At 38.1% G+C, this 25679-nt stretch overlaps 1 protein-coding gene across 3 annotated transcripts in view; it reads right to left on the minus strand.

Annotated features, from left to right (window-relative positions):
* The window catches only part of KITLG (KIT ligand), a 58456-nt gene that overhangs the window by 12718 nt on the left and 20059 nt on the right, over positions 1-25679 (minus strand). The window contains exons 2-6 of one of the 3 annotated variants that reach the window (XM_065042179.1): positions 18546-18659; positions 8735-8797; positions 4734-4913; positions 2665-2827; positions 1678-1773 (exon numbers count right to left, since the gene is read on the minus strand). In XM_065042179.1, the coding sequence (XP_064898251.1) occupies positions 1678-1773; positions 2665-2827; positions 4734-4913; positions 8735-8797; positions 18546-18659 (616 nt within the window). The remainder of the gene's footprint in view (positions 1-1677; positions 1774-2664; positions 2828-4733; positions 4914-8734; positions 8798-18545; positions 18660-25679) is intronic. The other 2 variants (XM_065042188.1, XM_065042196.1) reach the window with 2 other exon arrangements.

Consider the following 25679-nt stretch of genomic DNA (forward strand, 5'->3'; position numbering starts at 1 on the left):
GATTAATAAACCTGCTTCTGTACTCCCCTTCACAGCACAAACATGAATGCCACACTCTGCTGAGCTGCCCAGCATCCCTCCTGTTACTGCTCTGGGTCAAATCCCTTTTATCTGAACTGTTCCTTCAATCTATTTGCCTGTCTTTTGGCTCCTTGATGCATTCCCATTGCTTCAGGCTACAGCTGAATATTCTTCTTCTAGCAGCAACAGCAAAAATTATCACATGTTCAGACCTGAAAGAGACAGGTATGTGCTTTTTAGCCCCCTCCTGGTTCCTCATAATTGGCCCTGGGCTCCTCAGGTTATTTGCAGCCAGGCTCTGTGACCTCTTGGTGAGGAATTTATGACAGTGACCCTTTTGTTTTCTAGAGAGGCAGGCTGGAGCTAAGAATTGAAGGTGGTTTTTGTTCCAGCCTTCTACTCAGAGGGTTCTGGGGAATGATGACTTAAGACCTTCTCCTAATTAGAAAGCAATCAGGAAGAGCTTCAAACCTGACAGCAACTGTGAGCCAGCTAAGAGGCAGCACGCATAGTGATAAAACCCCATAGAATAACTAGATTACATATTCCCAAGAGAAGTAGCATGAGAAGAAACCCAGTCTTAGTAGTATCTGTCCCAACATCAGGAGCTGCCATTGTTCCCACCAGACTACATCAAGGCTGCCTCCTTGCCCATGTTTTCTTGAGTACAAGGAGTACCAGCCACATGCTTCATCATCACACATTTAGATAACATTGATATTTGTGAAGTGAAAGGGGAAAATTGTAAGAGAGATACACATTGTCATCCTGATGCATTCGGGAAACAGGAACAAAGGAAACAACAACGTGGTTAAGCTTTAACCAAGAACCTCTAAGGAAAATCCCCTTCTTTTTATTCACATGAAAACCTCCAGAGAATATTCACCTTGTTAGACATGATGTCATTACAAGCTCCTGAAACTTCATTCTTTCTTTTCACCTCTGATTCCTATACACCTTCTGACCTCATAATGGGTAATGCTGAAACTCTTACAGCAACAACTCCAGGCTCTCTTATCTGTCAGTGACCAGTCATGTAATACACTGAGCATGACAGATGGAGGAACATGGAGATGGCCAGAGAGAAGCTTACAGCCTGCCAAAAGTGTGGTGACTTTACCCTTGACCTCACCCAAAAGCACACTGCCTGTGGAGTTGGCCCTACTGTGACTACAGCAAGCAATCACGGGGAGCGTCTTCAGGTTTGGTGTCAAGCTTGGCATTGACAGTACTCTCAAAATGTACAGGCAACCTCTTTCTTCATGTCAATACTCTGGGCCTGATTCAGGACAGCTATTCTGTTCATTTGGAGTAACTTCCTTTTCCCAGAATGACAATGAGGTGTCTGCAACAGCGAAGTTTGCTGAGGCCATATGACTAGTGAGACCTCATGACAGCCAAAACAAAGAGACCTGCCCTCTCTGAGATATAGAGAGCTGTCATATCACTGTAACTCGATAGCATCTCTAAATTTTGATTAGATAAGTTCATTGCATTTCAGTATGACAGCTGAGAAACACATGGTACACCATCAGGCATGAGTAACTTCCCATTAATTTGCACAATTAATGACACTCTTTTCCTCTGAGCTCTCACAACAACCAGCTACCAGAGCATAATGGAGACACATATATTAATTCAATCACTTGTACTTACTGTTACTGCTAGTGTTACTGCCAATGCTGTCATTCCTAAGGGAGCTGGCAGCAACAGGAGGAAACAAAAATGTTTTTGTGACAGCGACTCTGGAATCTAAATGGAAAATGAGTGTGTCAGCATTATGTAACTTAAAATACAGTTCTCTCTATATAAGATGACGGGCTATAGGGTTACTCTAATGTGGCTATAGGGCTGTTTTAAAAATCTGGCTACAGGGCTGTTTATGGAGTGGATTAAACCAACAAAGACAGTCTTACTATGAGGCAGATGTGTCTACACACTGAGCTGCTGTTGAATAGCTATTTTGGAAAAACAATTGCTTTAAACAAGTTCTTAGGCTATGGCACTGATCTAATTCTAGTTACTACTGGTGTAATTGCGCAACTGGATATGTTGCCCTAATTAAAAATCTAACAGCTGTCACTAGAGAGACTAAAAGAGAATGCAAAACCACCAATTACTGGAGGGATGAGAATGAACTGCAGGAGCCTGACTTGAGCTTGTTAAATTTTTTAAATAAAGTAAACATGATTCTCTTCAGGAGGGGTGGGATGAATACAGAGCTGACTTGAGTCTGCTGCAATTTACAACTTTTCTTAGCTTCCTGTCCTTTCAGTAGTGCAATCTAAGGCTCCTTTACTGCCTTATAAAAATTAAATAGAGCATTAATAGAAGATAAGAAGAACAATGTAAAAAGATGATCCAGGATATATTTGGGATGAAAAGAAACAGGGCAGAGTATAGTGGGGTTATTTGGATTATATTAATAAATGATGTCACTAGGAACGATGGCACTAGTTTTACTGCCAGATAGAACTTGACTTAGAACAGAAATACAAGCTTTGGCATTAGTAGTAATTTTAACTGGCAGTAAGAACAAGACATGGAAGTACAGCATCAGATCCTTAGCATCTCTGAAATCAAAGACATATCACCCATTTATATCTACTTAGATTCTATTCCCCAAAATCAGAGCCATCTTACCATTCTCTGGTGTTTCTACTGTTGAAGGCAGAATGCAGTCATTCTTATCCAGCGTATCTGCAAACTCCTTGTAGACCTCAATAGTATTATTAAAGTGCCTAAAAAAATCCTCAGGAATGAAACGACCTTCTTCATAAAGGTGACCATTTTCTTTTACAAAATCCTAGGGTAGAATATAGAATTCAGCTTGAAAGAAGGCTAAGAGAGCTGCTCATTTCAGCACCTCAACAGACGACAAAAATACCCAAAGGTCACACAAAATAGTTTACATTTTTAAGCTGCAGAAGACCAGACTTTCTGTATGCAGTCTCCATAAAACATACAAGCCCTCTAATCTAAGGACTTCAAATTAGATTTCCAAATAGAAATAATTTATTAATCGAGTGTTTTAAAATTCTGAAGGAATGAAAGGCAGTCTCCCATCCTACCATGAAAATGAGGAAACTATTTTTTTTATTTCCCTTCTTAAAAAAATTACCTTGATTTCACATTACTTTCCAATGTTCCACATGATCCTTTTAATCTGAACACAGGAACACAACACAATCAAAGCTATTGTCGTAAGAGTACAAGGAACAGAATACAATAGCTGGGATATACTACTACACAGAAGCAGGCTGAGATTCCTGATAATGTACCTAAAAATATGAGCAGGACTATAAACAAGGAAGCCAAATCACTTTGAGGTCTAACAGACAAGCGTGTTATGCCAGACTAAACAACAAGATTGAGGTCCATGTTAAGATCATTGATGGTTATCTTCTTTTTTTCTTTTTACCTGACTCTGGCTTTCATAATAACTGTTTCTTATGCTAGCAGGTTGAATTTGACCTGGGGTTACTCTGTACTCCCACAAAGGACAGTGGTAAGAACACAGGTTAAATATGTACTAAGGAAAACTTCCTAGTTTTGGCTCCAAAATTATTTTATGTTTAATGCTTAAAGTACTAGACCTAAGATCATTCTTTTCTGAGGAAATCAATAGCTAGCTGTTTCTCTGAATAACAGGATATTTACTTTTCATTCTACACAATAAAATTCCTATTCCCAACCACATCCTAGCTGATTGCTTTGAATCATCAGGACCAGAAAAAGAAAGAAAAAATACACTGAAGAAATTGAAATTGAAGTGTAAGGAACGTCTAAATACTCTAAGCAATATAATGCCAATATATGACAAGATTACAAGGTTATGCCACTCTAAATGAGATTGACGGGTTTAGTCCATTTGATTAATTTTGGATCTCAAAAAAGTGCAATTACAACATCTAAGGACTTTTTTGACAAAAATGAATGTATATGGAAGATTAAATCCTTGCCTTAGAGAACATGATGGTTTTTACCCATTTTGTTCAGTGGGACAAAACCTTCAACTACATGTTTTTTTTTTTAATTATTGATAGGTGATTAGAGCTGGGCAAGGGATTACAAAGTGTTTTGTTTTGTTTTTACCCATCATTTTCACACAGGAGAATCAGACATCTCTTGAATGAGACTCCTGGAATCCTTCCAGCTGCTCTTGGCATCCAGAAACACATGGAAATGGGCTGATATCCTCTAGTCTTTGCTGTCTCTTTGTATAAAAATGTTCATTTTACCATGGTGAAGCTTTCAGAGCTTCGCACACTGTGATACATACTCAGAGCATATTAACAGCTTCAACCACATCATGTTTAAATTTACATTAAGATTACTAGCAAAATGAATAATTTAAGCTGGATGCACAAAGAAGATTTCAGACAGTTTCAAACAGACCAGAATGAATAAACTGTTTTTAAAATGATGGTTACATTTTTGACTTCTTAAACAACTGTATACAGGTAATGGTATATACTGTAATTCCTTGTAAGTAATTTTCCTTTGAAACAGGAGACAATGATTAGCCAACATTAGCACAATGTAGTCATTGCATTTCTAAACAGAGTAGGATTTCAGATGTACAGGAATAGAAGTGGGTACAAATTTAATGAAGCTTTGGACATTTTTAAACTATTACTGAGAATTGTGCAACAGAAAGTTCAAATAAAAATATACAGCATAAAAGTAGAAAATTTGTACTAGAAGATTACCTTATTTTTATCAAAAGCTAGACATGCCATAAGATCATTAATTATCCTTGTGAGATTATTGATGATTGAATAGTTGCTTAAAACATCAGTCATATCTGAAATATCTGAAAACTTCTGGAGAAGATTATGTAGACTCCTTGAAAATTCAGGAACCATCAAATGCAACCAACAGTGATTAGGCTATCAGAAGATAAAAAGAGAAAGAGAGAGGTAGATTAAATATGAGACTTTTGCAAAAACTGGTTAAGCAATTCAATGAGCAAAAGTAGATTAGACTGTTCTTTCCAATTTAAACTATCTTGAAAGTTTAAATTAAAATTTGTCTTCTTTAGTGTGGCCAACTTTCTCTTCAGTCCTTTTGGTAAAATTTCTGTTCTCACTGATACTGACATATTTATGGTTGGCTGTTAAATACCATCCCTTCATTAAATTCTTAATGAATGCTAAACATCAGTCTGTTGAGTATTTGAGCCTTGGGACCTACTACTACAAACCCTCTTCCACACTTTCATTAACCTTTTTTTTTTTTTTTTTTTTTTTTATAATTACTGGTTAAACAATTAAGATCTTGGCCCAGCAACCCCTAAGTACTCTCAGTATCACTAAAACAGTTTCTAGTTGTTTCTGAGTGGATGGGCAACATCCACTAAATCCATCCCTTCCACAGTAAATGTTTGGTTTCTAGACTTAATCTCATTTTGCTCAATTTCTGCAACAAACCTGCATACAGATTCCTTATTCTAATAAGTTTATCTATTACTATTAATATCATCACTTGGCAACAAATTACTTTCTCAGTGACACAGGTGTTGTTCTGCCTTGATGTGTAAATGTTTTTGACACACACTTCACACTTTGGAAGACTAACAAGACTATTAGGCTTCCAGGCTTAGAGAACCAAATGTAAATACATTGTTCAGTTCCACCTGACTTTTCGCTTTCGTGTATAACTCTCTCACACACTGATAACAAGTGGCAAGTCAGTATTATCACCTTCTGTAATTATCTCAGCAATGACTTAAAAAAGAATAAAACAAAATATGAAATGGATGGCATTTGGCTTGATCCTGCTTCCCTCAAGCACAACAACGGGAGGGGAGAAACGGAAGAAAATACATCAGAAAAAGCCTGTTGAAACATACTGTGTTCAAGCAGTATGAGTTGTGCCATGTCCCACAGCCCTCATGAGACAGACCACGCACTTTCCTCTGTTTTAATGTATGAAAGGGTACAGAATTTCTGTGTTTCCCTGAACTGCAAACCTGGAAACCCTTTTCCTCTGAGGTCTGGTGGGTGTGCATTCTCCTCTGACAGGGACTAGCAAAAGCTCGCAGGTTCTCCTAGTGAGCATTTGGCAATTCCAGCAGGGAATCTATTTTGTTGCTCCTGTGATTTAGCATGTGCGTGGGAGTCTCCTCTGACTGAACTGTTCTGACCTACAAAGCTGTATTTCATGAGAGCTTAAAGTTTTCTGTTCAGTAGTATCAAGCTGTGTAATTGCTTGTTTTCTCAAAACCTACAAAACCCAAGGATGAAACAGCTGAAATTGAGAAATGTGATGTTGTTTGCAAGGAGAAATTGAGCTTTAACTCTGCTTTTTTTTTTTTTGTAAAGTTTGACCAAGATTTAAATTTTAGGGCAGCTGCAAACCTGACTTCCCTTATACTTCCAGGTAGTCCTCATTTAGCTTTTTCTTTTTGCGTCCATGTAAAAGTTTCAAGTTTATCTCCTCTTCCGAATTCAGCCCCTACTGCTGTCATCTTTGCCTTTTAACCTTAGGTTAAACTACACAGTTCACTCAATGCAAGACTACTTTTAAAGCCACTCAGATGCCTTAAGCTAGTGCATAATGCACCAACTCCCCTGTTTAATGGATTGGGTCAGTCTGTTCCTGTTATATGCACTACATTGGCTTCCCATCTGCTTTGTTTTCACCCTGCCTTCGTACCTCCAGTCACTGACATTTGAGACTTGCTACCTGGAGTACATTTCCTACTTTATGCACACACTGAAGATTTAGACCTATCGAAAAAAATTGCAGAGCACTGTTTCACTCCTTTCCAAGCTGAACAAAGAGCACTTGCCTTCGGCAAAGCTGTGGGTTTCCCAGCTTTCAGGGACCTTGTAGAACCCAGAGCAAAACCTACATATTCAGCCAGCCTTTGCTGTGGTATTTGCAACACAACCTGAAATCCCCAGAGAGAAATTTGGCAAAGTGGGATGTGAATACCACTGAATACTTCCTCCTGTGAAGGCATGTGGCCAAAAGCTGCACCTTCTATCACCACAACTGAGAGTGGTGTGTGAGCAAAAAGAATATGGAAATCCTGGCTCTACACTTCCCTTTCTTGGCTGCACATCATAAATGTAAACTGGATCTAAGATTCTAGACATGATGCAGCAAGATGACATGTCATTTAAACTATAGAAAAGAAACTGTGTACTGGCAGCCAAAAATGAAGCAGAGAGAGAGGTAAGAGTTAAGCAGTGAGAACGACCAAGTCTCATAGCTCAAGCAGGGTCCCTGGCTGCCTTCATCTACAGTGCCAGCCTTCCTGGGAGCACCGTGGAGGAAGGATCAGCCCCAAACCAGCCCGGGTCTTGCCCATCAGCTGTTGTGCTCAGCTATAGCTGTCCTCACATCAGGCACCAAAATCATTGAATTTCAAAATGCATGGCAACCAGGGGATGGTGGCAGCCAGTCTTACTTCCCTTTGGATACTGGTTATTTTTGGAAATGGAATTTTTTCCATCAGTTTGAGTTACATTATATAGGATCTAGTACCCAATTTCCCTAAGGAATCAAGTTTAAACTGGGTTTTCTAAAGTGCTCTAAGTTTTAGTAAAAGCCTTGAGTTTCCAACAAAACTCATAAGAACACTCCCAGATCTGCCATAATACCTCATAAATTCACAGCTCAGGGCCCTTCATTATCCCACAGCCTCTTTTTCCTCCAGTCATCTTCTTGTTATTTGGGACTCAGAGAATGTTGCTTCTGGCATTGTTTTCCAATATCAATAGGGAATATTGCTAGAATTGCTACGAAGTTGTAGGACAGGACGCATTTTCATATGTGTAGCACACATAAATTGGATTTTCATAATGAAAACTTTGTACAAAACTATCTGCCAAATTATTCCCAACTACTGATGTATGTATACAATGTTTCATTCTTAAGGCAGGCACAATATTGTTCAGTTTAACTGTCAAACAAGTCCTTTTCTTACATTTTTCTTTCCTTAAACAATATAGTACAGTACAACATTCAGCATAATTTCTTTCAGCTTGTTTCCCTCTCTTGTTTTTCTTGCAGTGTATGCAACAACTAAGAGAGCATTTTCAATGCATCGTTCTAAAAATATTTTTTAAATTAAAGAAAAACATAAAAAATATTTAGTAGAATAAGCAATAAGATAACATGAAAATTTTTTTAATACAAAATGTTATAAAACTTTAAAGATGGCAGATGATGCTTATTTGAAAATATCACTATGTATTAAGCATGTTTGAATGAAATAATGTCCTCCCTTTCTACTGGTTTGTTTAGTTACTGACACTACCATTTGCCAAACTTAGGGTTTTCTTTATTGTCTGCTTAGTATTTGTTGTGCTTTAATGGCATTTCCACTGGATGAAATGGGAAGGACATACTACAGTATATTCCAAAGTTCAATTAGAAAGAAACTACTTCTTTAAGAAAGCAAAAATTTTCAATTGACATGATGAAATAACACCATAGTTTGATGTTTTCCAGAGAAAATGTTAAAAAATTTAACATGAAGAAACATTTTTCTAAGATTCCTGTAATTAAAAAGGTTTTAAGTGACTGCAGGAATCTCTCCATTTTTCTTTTAAATGAGTACTTGCAAAGCATATAAAAAGCAAAAGAACCATTATTTAACTGTAAATTACTGAGATACAGGACTAGGTACAAAATGTTACAGCCATCACTAGTTCCAGTGGGCCATTTTATTGGATAAACTTGAAATGGTTTTACATACCAGACTATCCATCTTCGGGACATATTTAAGGGTTATCATATAATCATTTGGGAGATTTCCGACCTACAACAAACAGATAATTAAAACATTATCACTGACTACACAAAGTAAAACTTAATTTTCATCATTGTATTCAAAAAATCTATAAAATATTCAACACAAGTTTTCAGTAACCTACTAGGTGCAAGAGCTTACGTATTTAGTTTCCTATAGAGTTGCTACTGTTATTTGTCACAAGTGAAGTATCTTTCCACACCTCTGTAACATTCCCAGATCTGATCTGATCATGTTCAATGCTACCCCTTCCCAGCAGACTGAAAGTCAGTAATGTGGTGAAGAGAAGTGATCTGGGCTTATTAATTACTGCAGAAACTCCATGGTATTTTCATATTTTAGTGACATCTTGAAGTGTTCATGTGACAATTTATACACAACCCCAACCACTCCACACAGTAGGAGACCCAGTAGTCTCCAAACTTTTTTTCCTTCAACTTCCAACTTCAGCAAACATCTGAAACTCAAGAAATACTGGCCAGCCTTGTGCTTAGTTCTGTACCAGGTCAGAAAAATGCTTGAGCACAACTTTAACTTTGAAGCTGTGCCTCTTACTAATGACAAGCAATATGTCATATCATAGCAATGTTCTGGGGCAAAGGAGAGCTTCCGTACACGTAGACTGAGGATGGCCTTGCAGATGTAGGTGAGTATGGGATGGGCTAAAGCAAGGACAAGGAGCAGAAGAAGGGTTCTCACTGGATGATATAATGCAATCTACAACAGATGGGATTCAACACTGTTGTGAGGCATAGCTGATCATCTGGGAAATGTGCTGAGTGAGGAGATGACGAGGAAGATGCTGTCACAATCCACAATCTCTTGAAGTACTTTTTTCAAAAGGTTTATCAATATTATGATGCTTAGTGATACAGCAAATCAATTTTCTTTTATATCAGAGAAATATTCAATTGGTATTACTCATCCTGGTGAGAAACCCATTTAGTCAAAAGACAATAAAAATACACATAATTCCTTTGGTGAACCAGAATCTACACTTTGTTCAGCAAAGCATTTATGCTTTGTTCAGGCTACTTGTTCAGGTTAAAGATCATCCTGTTATGGCTGCTTTTGATTCTGCTGCTATAGCAACCAACACAGGGATTATTTTTTTTACTGTACAGTTTTAGGCAGCATTTTGTTTGACACAACAGAATGCTTTATTTGTTAATTAAAATTTAGTTTAAATTAAAAATTAAAACAGCAATTTCAAAATGCTATGGTTCTGGAAATAAGCAAGGATATTACTTTTGCACAGTCAGTCACCAGTGAATTCCAAGCATTTTTTTATTTACAACATGGGCTGAGCCACAATCTTTCAATTCAATGACATCTAGTTTTCTCCTCCAGCTTTAAAAAACAAGTTTTCTACAAATTATCCTGGTAAATTCCTTTCCAAGGATCAATTTTTTTTTTTTAATTTTTTTTATACCTACATATGCCCAAAGCAGCAGTTGCAAAAATACCACTAAAATTCTCTATATCCATTTCTATTTACCTGGCATTTGGGGGAGGTGATTCAAGATGCTATAAATACTGAAAAATCTTTCAATTTATTTGTTTTTTTCTTTGCAGCATCTGATTTATTTTAAATCGTCATCCACAATTTTTGTATATTTTTCCTTCCTCTAAAAACATCCTGACATCATGACATACTAACAGGTAATCCAGTTTGTTTTCCAGCTTCCTTTGCGTGCCTAGAGAGGCAGGATTAGCAACACTTCAAGCAGCAAAGATAGTGAAGATGCTACTGTATGTGCAAAGTTTCCCATACTCACTCTAGAGGGATTCAATACTTAGCAATGTCAGCAAAAGCACCGTTCTTTAAGAAAGGTCACTGGAAGATTAAATTTGTTCCAAATCAGTGAACACTACAAGGACTGATATGCATTATGTATACAATCTACTTTACTGGCATCAGAGCCTGTCAAGCACTTTTCATGCACAGTTGAAAAAAAAAAATCTAAGTGCCCAAGAGTTCTTACAGCTTCTCAAACAAAGCTAGAGAATACAGCTCAGCCTCAGATATTTTTTTCCTTGACAGACTGTGAATCAGAAAATATATTTTTGAATTTACTACTAAAAATGAAGATCACTTGAGGGGAGGGTGTCAAACACAAAATGCAAGCCCTGCCTCAAGATGAAACAACTTGTTAAAGTTTTATTGATTAAGCTCCATATGCCAGATGCTCTGCTGATGGTGAGTGATGGAGCTCAGTCAATGTGAGGGAGTTATATTTGTGTCCCACTTGGACTCCCCAATTCATGCATAGAAAATAGGGTAGAGCCCCTGGTGGAAGAGTGAAGGATATGTTTTTACCAAATCTGTGCATGTTGTACTGCCTTGCTTTCCTGAAAAAAACCTTGAAATTTTGTTGAAGACTAACCACCAAGACTATGATCCAAAACCAAGCACTTGATCTGCAACTGCTGAAATGATGCTGAAAGGAATGAAAGGACCCTGAGTACCTGCTCTGTTCGGGGTGCCCAACTGCTGTGGCTCCTCTTCAACAAGGAGCAGAGGACATGAGGGTTCTGAGTTGCCTGAGCAAAGGGGATAGCAAGTGACTTCTTTGAAACTCTCTGAGTCCTGGACTGGCTTTTTTGGCTCCTGTACTCAGCTCCTTAAGTACAGTGATAAATTTGGGGGCCACAGAACACCTGCCTGCATGATTTTCTTTAGTTCAGACTAAAATAATATTTTTTATGATTATAGAGAATGTCAACTGATAATCTTGCAAAATAATGTATAGAAATAAAATAACCCTACATTGCAATTAAAATGTCACCAAAAATTCTCTGATTTGGTGGGGGTGAGTGGTTGTAGAATGCCTACCAAGCTCAGAGAAGAGGTGAAGAACAGGGAATCTAGATTTATGTCTTTAAATCCATATAAAACCAACATTAAGTGCTATATTCCCAGTTGTAACAAAACCTAAAACTGGGAAATGTAAGATTCCTTTTGACATACAGAGTCTGAATATTTAATACAGTACTGTTAACATTGCATAACCCAAATATGCTTTTAAAGTATGCTCATGGACAGATAGAGAGATGAAAAAGGTGTGTTGTAAAAGCAATTTGGGTTCTATAAACTACTTTTTCATCACAACAGAATAAAAGAAATAAGATGATCCATCTCTACAGTCAAGTGCTTTAAAATGAGGGCTACTGCTCTTGAAAATTCTCTTAATTTTGACTGTTCTGAAAAATTTAAGGAGACAAGCATAGATAAAAAGTTTTTTGGTTTTTTGTTTGTTTGTTTGTTTTGTTTTTGTTTGTTTTTTTTGTTTTTTTTTAACACAGATCAAAGATAAAATAAGTCCTTAAAGTAAAAATAACCATTCATCACTGTCAGTGATTTCTTTTTTTACACTGAGGTATATGATGGGAAAACCATACTTTCCTTTTGGCTACCTTTTCTACTCCCATTTCTCTATTCCTCATTTCCCTTTCCTACTCCTTAATGCCATTGCATCTCCCTTCCTTGCATCCTTGGCTTTTCCTGCAGGAGCTTTCACTTTCTGTCCATTATCTCTGCAATGTATCTCATCTGCTAATGAAGCAGTTAATAAAATCCTCATCAGTTGGCTTAAGACAACATGCTAACGATTTCCGTTCACACTTCTTACAGCCATAGTGGCAGAATATTTGCAGGATAACAACACTGGATCATTTTTTATAACCCCTTCACTCAGGAGAGTTAGATCCGTTTAAAAATAAATATCAAATATTGCAGAGAGTGTAAATTACACATTTACAGCAAAGATGCAAAGTGAAGGCAAAGTGAAACAGCACGTCTCCAACAGGCAACCTGGTCAGTAAATGCTGGCTATTGTTTGGGGTTCCAACATTCAGAAGAAAAAAAATGCTTTAGAGAACTAGATCATGGAAGAAAAGGTGAGTATGTTAGATATCGTTAATGGATTAAACCAAAATATGTAGGTACATTCTATGTATACTGCACAGCTCAGTGAAAATTCTACTTATATAGAGGTTTGGTGTTCATTTTTAAGAAACATATATACAACAGATTCCTAATTCTTATGCAAAATCAGCCACAATTACAGCAATGCATCTTTCTGGTGACTTATTATGCTGAAAAGAACAATGGGGGCAGGCTTCATTGACAGGTGCTGCAATTACAATTTCATAATACAAAACATTTGTTCATCAGGTAATGTGTTTCCCTTCAGACATCTTCATCACATAAGAAGCAGGAGCTCAAGTGATTGAAAGTGAATACTTTCATTCTCTATAGGTATGAAATTATGCTCTTTTAAAGTTCTCACCATTAATAAATGAACAAAACGTGATTGTTAAATTGTTCTTTTCTTCTAAAAATCATTTTACTTAGGACACATTCTTCATATGACAAAATTATGTTACAAAGATTTGAATAAATTTAGTCTTACATAAAATATAAGTAATTTTTGTATGAACAGATACCAGCCTGGTTTGGTCTCAGTTGATTAATGCTCAGAATCCTTATTGTTATTGAATCTGTGCTTTCTTTCTGTTTCTAGCTTCTGGCATGTGTCTAGTATGATGCCAGTGAAAATCCAGAATAACATCACTAACACCAAGTTGCACCATATGTCTGTCCTCAATTTATTACTCAACACGAAGTTGATAAGGCAAATGACCCACATTTTCAGGCACTGCACAGCATGCTTTATTTATTCTTGAATAGTTTAGGTTTAGTATACATCCCTGGTCTACATTCACAGAAAGTTTTGACTGGGGCATATTCTTCTCACATTCCTAGAATACAACACAGTTGAGCATAACACAGCTGCAGTCACACTCAGGGGTTTTCTACCAGTGATAGAGGGGGTTTGCAGTACTTGGAACAAGAAACTCGGAGATGAAAAAAATGAAGACTGGGTTGGATCAAGCTTCATGCAAAAGAGCTTGGTAGGGAATTATGACACTGTTTTGCTACCTGTAGGTGAACTACAGTAGAGGTAGGAAAGAACGGAGTAGCAAGAAGAAAGGATAGAGGCACAGATTCATGCTGCAAAGAATTTTAGCATGAGATATGAAGAGGATGAGAATCTGTCTGGAGTTCATCAAGGAGCACCATTCCTGCAGCTATGAGCAGTGTAACAGATACCATGGAAATAATGAAGAGGAGCTAGGACAAGAGGGCAAACTCAGCATGTGTTAAGACATCACCAACAGTGTTAATACTTAATGCCTTTGGAGACAAAACCAAGAAGCTTGCTGTTGATAATGAAAAAAAGGAGGAACAGCTTGAAGGAAGTACAAGAAGGGCAAAACCATAGAAGTTGAAGCCAGAAAAAGACTTGTCAGTAGATTGGATTTTTATTCACCAAGAATTTGAAAGGAAAGTGAGTTTGTCTGGACAGAGAGCTACAAAAACATTTTTTCGTATTATGACACGAAAAACAATGAAGGTATTAAAAGTGAACTTACAAGGGTCTGTGAAGTGGCAAGAGCCAGTATCGACACTTTTGTTATACACCTGAATGGATGGGGACAGAGGGTAATATACCTTTATAATGAGAAGAAAAGGCCCAGGAAAAATAACATTTTGAGGAGATGAAGAGAGCATAATCTGTCTCAGTGGAGGATTCAGGCCATACTGAATTCAAGTTGATGTCTGAACATTTGTGATGAGATAGGAGGCAGACAGGTCAATATGCTAAGCTAAATGATGAGACTTTTGTACTACTGCTGAATGACAAGTTTATCGTGCACAGATATGGGACTATATTCACAGCTGTGGACAAAAGAGTTTAAAGAACATGATAATGTGGTCAAGAATAAAGCCTTTGGAAACAACTGTCTTAGCAGTCCCAGTAAGTGTGATAGAGTTTTTGGAAAATAACATTACAGTAACTGTGGGAAATAAGTGTACACATAACATTAGCTCCTCTGAAATCCTCAGCGCTACAATTTGTTCTCAGTGTGAAAAAGGAGGACTTTTATTAAAGACAGCATGTTCTACTGGCACAAACTCTTTGGATCAGTCATGAAATAAAACTTTTAATGGCCAATAGAATCAAGAACTCAATGACCTATGGGTGCTATGTCTAATTTTGAGGATGTAGGTCATCAGAATATTATTAGTTAATTCAATTAGTATATTTAGTTTCAAAAAGCAGAAGTGCTACAAAAACATTTATAGTAATTTACAAGTGTTGTAGGTTCTGCCCGACTTTGGTGCTGGGGAATATTATGGAGCAGATCATTTTGAGTACTATCACGTGGCACATACAGGAAAACTGGGTGATCAGGCCCAGTCAGCATGAGTTTATGAAAGGCAGATCCTGCTTGACCGACCTGATCTCCTTCTGTGACAAGGTGACCAGATTAGTGGATGAGGGAAAGGCTGTGGATGTTGTCTGCCTGGACTTTAGTAAAGCCTTAGACACTGTTTCCCACAGCATTCTCCTGGAGAAACCAGCTGATCACGTCTTGCATGGGCATATTCTTTGTGGATCAAAAACTGGCTGGATGGCCAGGCTCAAAGAGTTGTAGTGAATGGAGTTAAATCCAGTTGGTGGCCATTTGTGAGTGGTGTTCCCCAGGGTTCAGTACTGGGACAGTTCTCTTTAATATCTCTATCAGTGATCTGGATGAGGGGATTGAGGGTACCCTCAGCAAGTTTGCAGATGACACCAAGTTAGGTGGGAGTGTTGATCTGCTGGAGGGTAAGAAGGCTCTACAGAGGGATCTGGACCTGCTGAATTGATGGGCTGGGGCCAGCTGCGTGAGGTTCAACAAAGCCAAGTGGCAGGTCCTGCACTTGGATCACAACGATCCCATGCAGTGCTACAGGCTCTGGGAAGCGTGCCTGGGAAGCTGCCTGGAGGAAAAGGATTTGGGGTTGTTGATCAACAACTGGTTGAACATAAGCAAGCAGTGTGCTCAGGTGGCCAGGAAGGCCAACAGCATCCTGGCTTGTATCAGAAATTGTGTGGGCAGCAGGACTCGGGAAGTGATCAGACCCCTGTACTCAGTGCTGGTGAAGCCCCACTACAAGAAAGACATTGAGGTGCTGGAGAGAGTTCAGAGAAGGGCAACAAAGCTGGTGAAGGGTCTAGAGCACAAGTCTGATGAGGAGCAGCAGAGGGAACTGGGGCTGTTTAGCGTGGATAAAAGGAGGCTGAGGGGAGACCTTATTGCTCTCTACAACTACCTGAAAGGAGGTTGTAGCATGAAGGATGTTGGTCTCTTCTCCCAAGGAACAAGTGACAGGATAAGAAGAAATGGCTTCAAGTTGTACCAGGGGAGGTTTAGGTCAGATACTAGGAAAAATTTATTCACTGAAAGGGTTGCCAGGTGTTGGAACAGGCTGCCCAGGGAACTGGTTGAGTCATCACCCCTGCAGATGTTTAAAAGATGCGTAGATGTGTTTTTTCAGAACATGGCTTAGAGGTCGACTTGGCAGTGCTAGGTTAACAGTTGGGTCTGATGATCTTAAAGGTCTTTTCCAACTAAAACTATTCCATGATTCTATGACTATATTTCTAAGCAATATCATGTTGGAGCCCACATTATATGTACTAAGGATATACTCAGTGTAGCATAAAAACCAATGTACTTTTTAGGAAAGTAATGTGATCAGTCAGCTAATGATATTTTGTTTTAAAAGTACTTTAAACCTTATGAAATATAGGGTTTTTTTCATTTTGTTCTCAATGTCAAGTAGTCATGGTGTAACATTTCAAAAGAGACGACCAACTTGCGATACAGTCAGTTCAACTGAAACCAAGAGTTCTTATACTAAATTTAAGATACTAAACTTATTTCCATGTTATCCTTTCAGTTCTCAAGTGGCTTTATAGAAATTATTTTCATATGAAAAATCTATGCAAATATTAATACAGACAGGCAAACAGGGACTTTCCTCAAAACATTTTTAGATACACAACTCAAAACAGAGAAAATCCAGGTGTCTGGGCTTCATATTTTCTGCATTGCTCTGTTATTTGTCCAACCCAAAATATCTTTGAACTTGCTAGTTAACTTCATCCAAATTTTCTCTTTGGTGGAGAGATCTGAAAGGTATGGGTGCAAATCAGGAGAAGGACCGTACAGCATCCTCACCGAGGAGTGGCCAGAGGAGCTCAGCCCTACCGCCCTCTGCTCAGACATGGCAGCAGCAGAAGTGCAGCATAACCTGGACAGAGGTTTCCTTCCTGGACAAGCAGCATATGCACCAAAACAGTCACCACACCGTCTTTCTTGCCCAGCAGCAGCCTGAGCAGAAGGGGATAAAAATTTGGCCAGCTCTCAAAACACTGCTCAGGTGGGCATCATGCCCATGGTGCATTCAAGGGAACCAGCAACCCTGCTGCGTGTGGAGAAGAGGGGAGGTGGAAGAAGGTGGGGGAATGGAAACACAGTACTGCAGGAATATGTGCAAGAACTTCAGTTGCTGGAGTAGTCTGGAGAAAGAGGAACATCACAGTTAAAGACTAACCTAATTTTTATGATGTTTGGTTTCTTTCATAATTTATCTCAAAAGCAAAGTGTGATTTCTCAAGCTGCATGCAAATTTTTATAACCTGTATTTATACATTCTTGAAGTTTAAATTGCACTAAAAGGAAAGTTCAAGCATTTGTTCTGAGGATACACAATTGACAAAAAGTTATTGCTAACCCTGTACTAGACAATTTCACTAGCCCTCACAGGAGTTCTGTTGTTCTGTCATGCTTTCAACAGGTTTAAATCAAAGCTTAATACTCTTTCAAGAGATGAAATATTATCTTGAATAAACATAACAATACTTCAGAATTCTGCCTAAAGGAACTAATGTGAAGTGCTAAGCATTTGAGCAGAACTGCAGAGCACCCCTTGAGACTTACATTATGTGCCAACGTATATAACAGTGCCAAGAGAAAGCAAGTTAAGAACACTGCACTGGCAGCAAATGCAAGTGTTTGATAATATTAACACTGGTATTGCAACTGTTTTTCCATATAATGAAGCCATAAGTTTCAGCTGAAGTTAACGTGCAAATGATGGTACGCTTGTTAAGTGTTCAGTATATATTGTTTCTTAAAAAACTTCGGTGTTAAACCCTGCACCACTGAAAGTTAGCATAATCACTGACTTCACACAAGGAGATGCAGTTTTTCAGGTTAATGCAGCGTTCAATTAAGTAACAGCTAAAATGTACTTAAATTGATTCAGTTCTTACATGAAGCCATGAGTCTTTCAGACTTTAACTTCTAGGTACAGCAAGTAGAGAGAGAAAAGTGCAATGAGTGTAGCCCACTCACACCTAAAGACTATAAGAGCTGTTCAGTTGTTATTGCCTTGATTGCTACAATGTCTAATATCATACTATTTTCATATATGGCACATTTCCCATATACTTAAGGTAAAGACTTCTGATAGATTTCAGTCATTTTTGCTGCCAGTCTGCTCCACACAAGTCAGTAACACAAATACAATAATCCTTCATCTACATGGGAAGCAATTGGATTCCAGGCAATGTTTGAGGAAATCAAGGCTTTTGACAATTTTTATGGAAGTTTGGAGGGAGGAAAGCACATATGTACATATATTTCAGCTTGGTCAAGAAGGTGAACACTGAAACTATTCTCAGCTTTCTGCAATAAAGGTTTTGTTTTTGATCAAGTAACAGATGTTGACAGATTTTTAAAAATATTTCTCTGGTTCTAATATAGATTTGCTAACTTTCCTTAAAAATCTAAGTGCCATTAGCCATTGATTATTGTTTAACATAAAGAATAATTTTAAATAAAAGCTACTTACCAGTTTTGCAATGTCATTCACATCATCTGTCACTGGATTCCCACAGGAACTCTGGGCTTTGACAAGAGGATTAAGTAGGAGTAGTTGAAGACAAAAGCAAGTGATAATCCAAGTCTATTTAGCGAAAAAAAGAAAACAAAAAAAAAAAAGAAAAAAAAAAGAAAAAGAAAAAAAGAAACAAGAAACCCTAAGTAAGCAATGTCCAAATGTGAAGTAACAAGAGACTGTAGTAATGTTTTTTCTATATGAAGTCTAGATGCAACAATACTCTTCATCTTTCATGAGGACATACTTGTAGCACTATAATATAATTTCATGGCAGGGATCCACAGAAATGCACTTAATTGATCCTTTCTGGAAACCTTTAGAATAATAATGGAAAACCTGGCATTGAGCCATCAGATTACTTGCACGGGATCTCACTTAGGTGAGTTTCTGCAAAGTTTACCAGTACCGAAGAAGAGCAAAAGGCAAACTTTGCAATATTCTTCATCGTTGACACAAAACTAACTAAATACTTATCATTCACCTGATAAGGCACTTGATAAACCTGTGCCCCTAATGTGATAATGGATGATAAGGAACAAAATTATACCAGACCACAGCAAGATAAAAGGAGAAAGTTCATAATCACGACCATTTGGGTACATTTGGGTACTTAAACTGCAAGCAAAACTACAACTGAACTCTGGTCAAATACTGAGATCTCAAGCAGCAATATAATACATTTTTCTTTAAGTGACGTACCCTGGCATCTCAGGAGTGGCAGTTTGGCTTTGGCACTACATCCCTTCCTAAATCCTGTTAGGAATAGCAGAGCAACGTACTCACAAAGGCTTGTGGGACACAGCCAGAAAAGCACCAGATAACTAGCTGCAATGCACCTGGGTGTCTCCTTGGCTACACTGCCTGAACTTCCTCGCCTTCTGTTGTTCCTTGTGCTTTGCTGGTTTCCCACAGAGCCCTGTGCCAGGTTTAAGCTACAGATCTTTACTTCCAGAATGTTAAAGCATTTAAGTTATGGATAATCAAAAGTTGCCTCGGGTTGTGAAGCTTCTTGTGCCAGCTGACTGAAGCTGTCAGCAAGAGCCGATGATGGTGTACATTTACTGCAAGTAAGGAATTTGCCTGTGCAGGCTCCCAAGCCTCCATGAGTGCAGGACTGAGACAAGAATTTGCTTTTGCATGTACTAAGATGCATCTCAGCCCTGTCTGTTCCCTGTGACAAGTAGAGAGCTCCCATCTCCAGCACTGGCTTCAAACACTATCCAACCTTTCCATTTAAAACCAAAGCAAATCAAGCAACATAGATGAAGATCCCTAGAAAATCAGAGAGAGAAAATCATAGATTTGAAAGATTAAGTATCATTATAGTAACCTAGAGGAGCTAGGGAAGTATGATGATGAAGATAGCTTGGGAGCTACATAAACATGATGGAACAGCGCCAGCCAATTTCCCTAGAGCTGTTAAATGACAAGTAAATCTCCCTCTTGTATCTTATACCTTTTAAGTCTTACATGTATCTCACATGTCAAGCAAAACTGGTCATTTGCTTTCTTAGAATATTGCTTTCTGACTCATTTAGGCAAAACCAGTGTGGGCTGCTGCTAGAAAAGACAATCTAGCCTCCTCCCCTGCCTCTTGCACTAGCACTGATGAGATGGTTTAGCCAGCTGTACCAGCAGACAACTTCCATTTTTGTTTTTCTGTGCTATTTTTCAGGCAGATGAGCTTTCTGATCCAGGTGACTGAAACAGCAGAAATGTTCCATTACAGATGGGACAAGCCAGGACCACCCATTTTGGTGGAGCCTGCACTCAGCTTTCCCTAAACTGTACCTTCAAACACCACAGGATCACAAAAATTTTCTAAGCAAAGCACACACTGAACATGCAGCATGTCTTTTGAGAATGCCTCTTGCTTCAACATAACTAGAATTTAGAAATACTTTTAATTTAATATTTGTAGAAATAATTTTTGAGAAGAATTACCTACGTGAAGAATTGACACTAAGTACCTAACATGAAGTTAGGTGCTTAACAGTCTTACAAAACCTCTGTGTCTTGTGCTATGCAGCAGCTTTGCAGTTAAACATATATGCACAAGCCAAGCTCTCAGGAGATGCCTGGAGCCACACTCGAGACAAAAGAGATAACAACCTTGTATCTATGCCCTGCTTTCTAATGAAAGGGTAGTGAGCCCTGAAATGTGGGAACCTGGTTCTGCTGACATTCGTCCTCTTGAGTAATTTGGGCAGCCTTGGTGTGTTTGTACTTCTGCTTTGTTAAGAAGAGGGGCAATGGTTTTAAACTAAAGGAGGGGAGATTCAGGGTAGACATGAGGAAGAAATTTTTTACAATAAGGGTGGTGAAACACAGGCACAGGTTGCCCAGAGAGGTGGTAGATGCCCCATCCCTGGACACATTCAAGGCCAGGCTGGACGGGGCTCTGAGCAACCTGATCTAGTTGAAGATGCTCATTGCAGGGGCATTGGACCAGATGAACTTGAGCGTCCTTTCCAACCCAAACTACTCTATGATTCTGTGATTCTGTCTTTTGCATATAGCAGTGACAACAATGCTGCTAGTATCTGAAAGGACCTTTGAGATTTCCTTGCAGTGTATAGAAGTTCAAAGTAATTTAAGAGCTAGCCTTAAGTAGCCAGAGAAACATCTCCTTCTCCTCACATAAATTCCAGAATCAGAGGAAACCAAAGAGGACCTCAGGTTAACAGACTACTTCCCCACTGTGATTTTTGGAACACAACTGCTATAAAAAGGCAAGAAATTAATGACAACCAGCTCCAAAATGGACTAACTATACCACTTTTAAGAATTTCAGAAAAGCAGTTCTACCTTCAGGGTTAAACAGTATGCTTGCAGTTACACTTCCTGGGATTCAGGGATATTTCCCTGATGTGTCCTTCGCAGATGGAGTCCACACCAGAAATCACTGATTTCTTTACTGGGTTCCTCACCACCAAGTAGTATGTAAAGGAAGATGGGATTTGTTCACTGACTTGTGTCACTGTCATAGGACGATGTTTAACCTAACAGTTAAACAATCAAAAAAGTAACAACACTCTTTAACTGGAAATAGTTTTTTGCCAGATCGACTGAGGAATATTAACAAAAGTGGCAGCACTCTCGAAATAAAACCAGAACTCTGATGCATCTTGTCAGTTTTCATACTTCTGGATCTAAAGAAACCCCACACATGAAGCTTAAAATCACTACACATTCTATAATTATGCAAATCAACAAGAACACATGTTTTTTTCCTATGTAAATATTGGAATTTTAAAGCATAGTAATTTTTTATAACTGCTATTAAAAACAAATGCTTTATAATCTTTGAGAAGATTTGAGGTTTTTCTTGCTTATTTGTTCCCTGTCTCATCCAACAGGAACTGAAAATCTGCAATATACTGCTAGTTTCAACATGCCTATTATCCAAAATCTTTTAATTATTTGCACTTACAAAATATTTATATTACACATGCCTACAGGCACATTGTATGTAAGAACTGTTTAGATCAAAGAGCTAAGCTATTTTTGTGTTATTTACTAATGACCAAACCTGCTGTTTGAGCAAAACTTGTATAGACTGAATTAAATCAAGGACAGAACAAAAGGGAACCTTAAACAACAGCTTTATAAATAGAGATTCCAGTTTTACACTTTACTAAGCATAAATGAATGTTACCCACACAACACTTGTAACAGATTTCCATGTATAATTACTTCCAAGCTAAAATGGCATTTTCAAAGCTGGCCACAGGATTTAATCATACATCATCTACTAGCATTAAATTGAAGATAAGTGGCAGGCAGGAGGCAGACCTGTATACCACAGGGCCTCTTCCTATTTTTGACTCAAAAATTATTCAATTGTTTTTGTACTCTGAAATCTCTTAAATAGTGAATATTTAGGTTGATTTTGTGAAAGGGGGGAAAAGTAATGATTAGACTGGAAAGGATAATTCAGATCAAAGATTTACAGTATACACTTTCAATTTTTCTGCAAAAGATTTTTATTATTGCCTATATGCCACAATCTATAATTTTGGTTAACAGCATTTTAGAGACTTAGCTAGTGATCCAGAGTGTTGAAGGCCATCCTTTCAGTGGCAAATCAACAACTTTTTCATGTTTGTTCTTCATTTATGATCTGGAGTGTTGACAAAAGCCACTGAATGAATGTGTTAGCATCTTTTTCACAGTATGCTATCAAAGATATTGAGTCATGCTGGTTAATGTTCAGCAGCAAGGGGAATACCACATTACTAAATAAGACAAATATTGGAAAGTCTGGATATTTCCAAATATCTCTTTGTTCTGCTAACAATTCTAATCATAACAAGGAGAAATCATCCACCAAAAAAAAAGGGAAAATAATAAAATGCAAAAAAAACTATTTAAACACAGGGAGATGTAGTAACTATACAGATGAATGGATTCTTCATTATAAAATTTCTTGAATTCAGAGCATGTTAGCCACAGAATTTTTCAGCCCAGTTTTTTTGAATAATCATTCAGTTAACCACAACCAAGCCACGGCTACATTAGGGTTAGCTGACAATGTGAAACACCATTTACCCTGGGCCAGGCTTCCCAAATTTATTTTTCACTTCTCTTAATGCTGAGGTAGGAACATCTCTCAATATTGGCTCCTCAGGCAGTGTTTGCACGCTGTTTTGGGGAGCTATATCTTCTGAACTTCTGCCATAGAAAACATTGGTTAGTCAGTCTGGGATAGCTAACAGTATTCATACTTACGCCTTATAAAGCCTTTTGTAAGAAGATTCAGAGAAAAAGAAAATAGCAAGAAAAGATCTTGATTTTTTTTTTTTTTTAACCACAAAGCATCCAAAAGCATGAAAGCACAATAAGTATCTCATATGTCTACTAATCTATTTAGATATTTTGTTGTGATAGAGATAATTAAAGTCATGGAAGGATTGTCTTTAACCAATTAAGAAATTCACCTTCAGTGTGGAATTATCTTCGACTGAAAGAAGAGCATTTATACAGAATGTAATCCAATTCCCATTTTCATGGTATTCAGTGATATTTTTACCTGTGCAAATGACAACACTAACTTTAACAGTCTAAATGGCTGTGCCTAAATATTGCTTAAATGCTAAATATTGCTCCAACCCCAAAAGAGCGAGTTAGATGTGGAAAAAAAGTCACCCACCCGTTACCATCTAGTTCTGGAAGCAGTGAAGTACTTTGGCAAGCAAAATTGGAACTGGAAAGGTTCCTACATGCTCTCAGGTACCCTGGAGATAACTTCAGTGTAGCTGGAGTAAACATTGCATGATCCTTAAAAAACACATAGCTGAAGCATTAAGTCTAGTGTACACCCATCCCTGTCCTTCAAAAAATCTGCACTGGTCTCACCGAACATAATAGCCTGCCAACTAGGGTATTTACTAATGAGTGACAGACCAAGGTTAAATTTCTTCTAACCAAGGTAATTCCAACTCATGGGAGTTGAGATCTGTTCCTCTGACATCTCCCTAATAAATACCACCAAAGGCACTTTCCCACCTACAATGGCTTCCTAGCCAGAAGGGGCAAAATGGGGGTATACTGGTACTCCTGAACCTTATTATTCAGAACATTTATGCATTTTACACTGGCAAGCCATTACATAGGAAAAAAAAAAAAGACAGTTCGCTGCACAGGCATCAGAAGGTTTATGTGTATCCTCGCCTTGCACATGCTCCTCCATCTGGGCGCCCTAACTTCTGGGAAGCTCCCCAGTCAACATGTGAGTTTTCTTGAATAACCTTTTAGCAGTCCATTGAACAAAACAGAGGCTAACTCCAGCTCAGTGAGTCACCCTGCTGGGGTGAGACACCTAAAAAATCTTTGGATCACACCCTATAAGCTTTGTTAAGATTACAAAAAGCAGATGCATACTTTTCTAGTGACTGATACTATTCTTCATTTTTTTAAACAATGATGTGTAGTGGGGAGAATTATGATAAAAGTAAACAAAATTCAGCAGGGAGTATCAGAGTGATTTATTTATATTCTGATTTAAACACAGACTACAGAAATACTGGTCACTTATTTCAGAGTAAGTTTTGGAGTGCTTTAGACATGAAATATTTGAACATGTTATTTATGTTATTTATGAAGTGCAGAATACTCTTATACCCACTTCTGCATATAATATCTAAAACAAATAATATGAGGGTACTTCATGGGGTAAGGGACAAGGAAATTAATGAGTTCTTGTTCCAAACATAAGAAGGAAAAGGTGGCATTGCCCCTAAATTCAAAGGCGTTCAACAGGCAACCTGTTTTCACAGCTGTTTGATCTTTTTGTGACATTATGTATTTGCCTTTCCATGATGTTTCCAACCATAAAATCTCTTCCCCCTAACCTTTGTACACTCACTTTCTTGGGCAGTACTTCTGGAATGCCTAATGACAACTGACAAGAAGAGGATTTTTCAGCTAACTTTCTATTTAGTGGCAGAATGCTAAAGTGGCACTTGCTGGACTCCACCAGCCACATGTGCAAAGGAAAAGCCAACTGCTGTATCCAGGGGCTTACAGACCATGTTCCCTTCTAAGGTACACTGTTAATGAATCAGAAATAACTCTGTTCAGGTCAATGGATAAAAATTGTTCCAAATCTGTTAAATGCTAATGCAGAACTACTTTTTCTTCACTACTTTTTCTTCAGCTGGAAGGAGAAACCGTTCTCTAGTTTCGTCAAGTTATGCACACCCTTTTCCTGAGACAGACAAATTTAAGATAATGGTCTTACTTTGCTGAGAAAGTGATGAATCACACTGTTCTTTCCCACCATCCAGATCTTGGGCAAACTAGGAAGCTGCTTAGACTATATGCCAACTTCATTTCATGCAACCTCAGGCCAATTACTATCATCCTCTACTCCTTCCAGCACTCCTTGACAGATGCAGAAGCAGCAGGCTGCTCCAGCCAATGTGCTTCTGTTGCACTTAGCAAGGTGCAACCACACTCCTGCTGTGTTTCAGCTGTAATCAAGATGAACATAATAAGCAAGAAGTGTAAATTGATATAGTTTGCCTTGCAAATCAATGTATTTTGCAATTATGTTCAGTAAACTACGAAAGAGTGTTTTTAATG

This window comes from Columba livia, chromosome 1 (genome assembly GCF_036013475.1).
Source record: "Columba livia isolate bColLiv1 breed racing homer chromosome 1, bColLiv1.pat.W.v2, whole genome shotgun sequence".
Lineage (NCBI taxonomy): Eukaryota > Metazoa > Chordata > Aves > Columbiformes > Columbidae > Columba > Columba livia.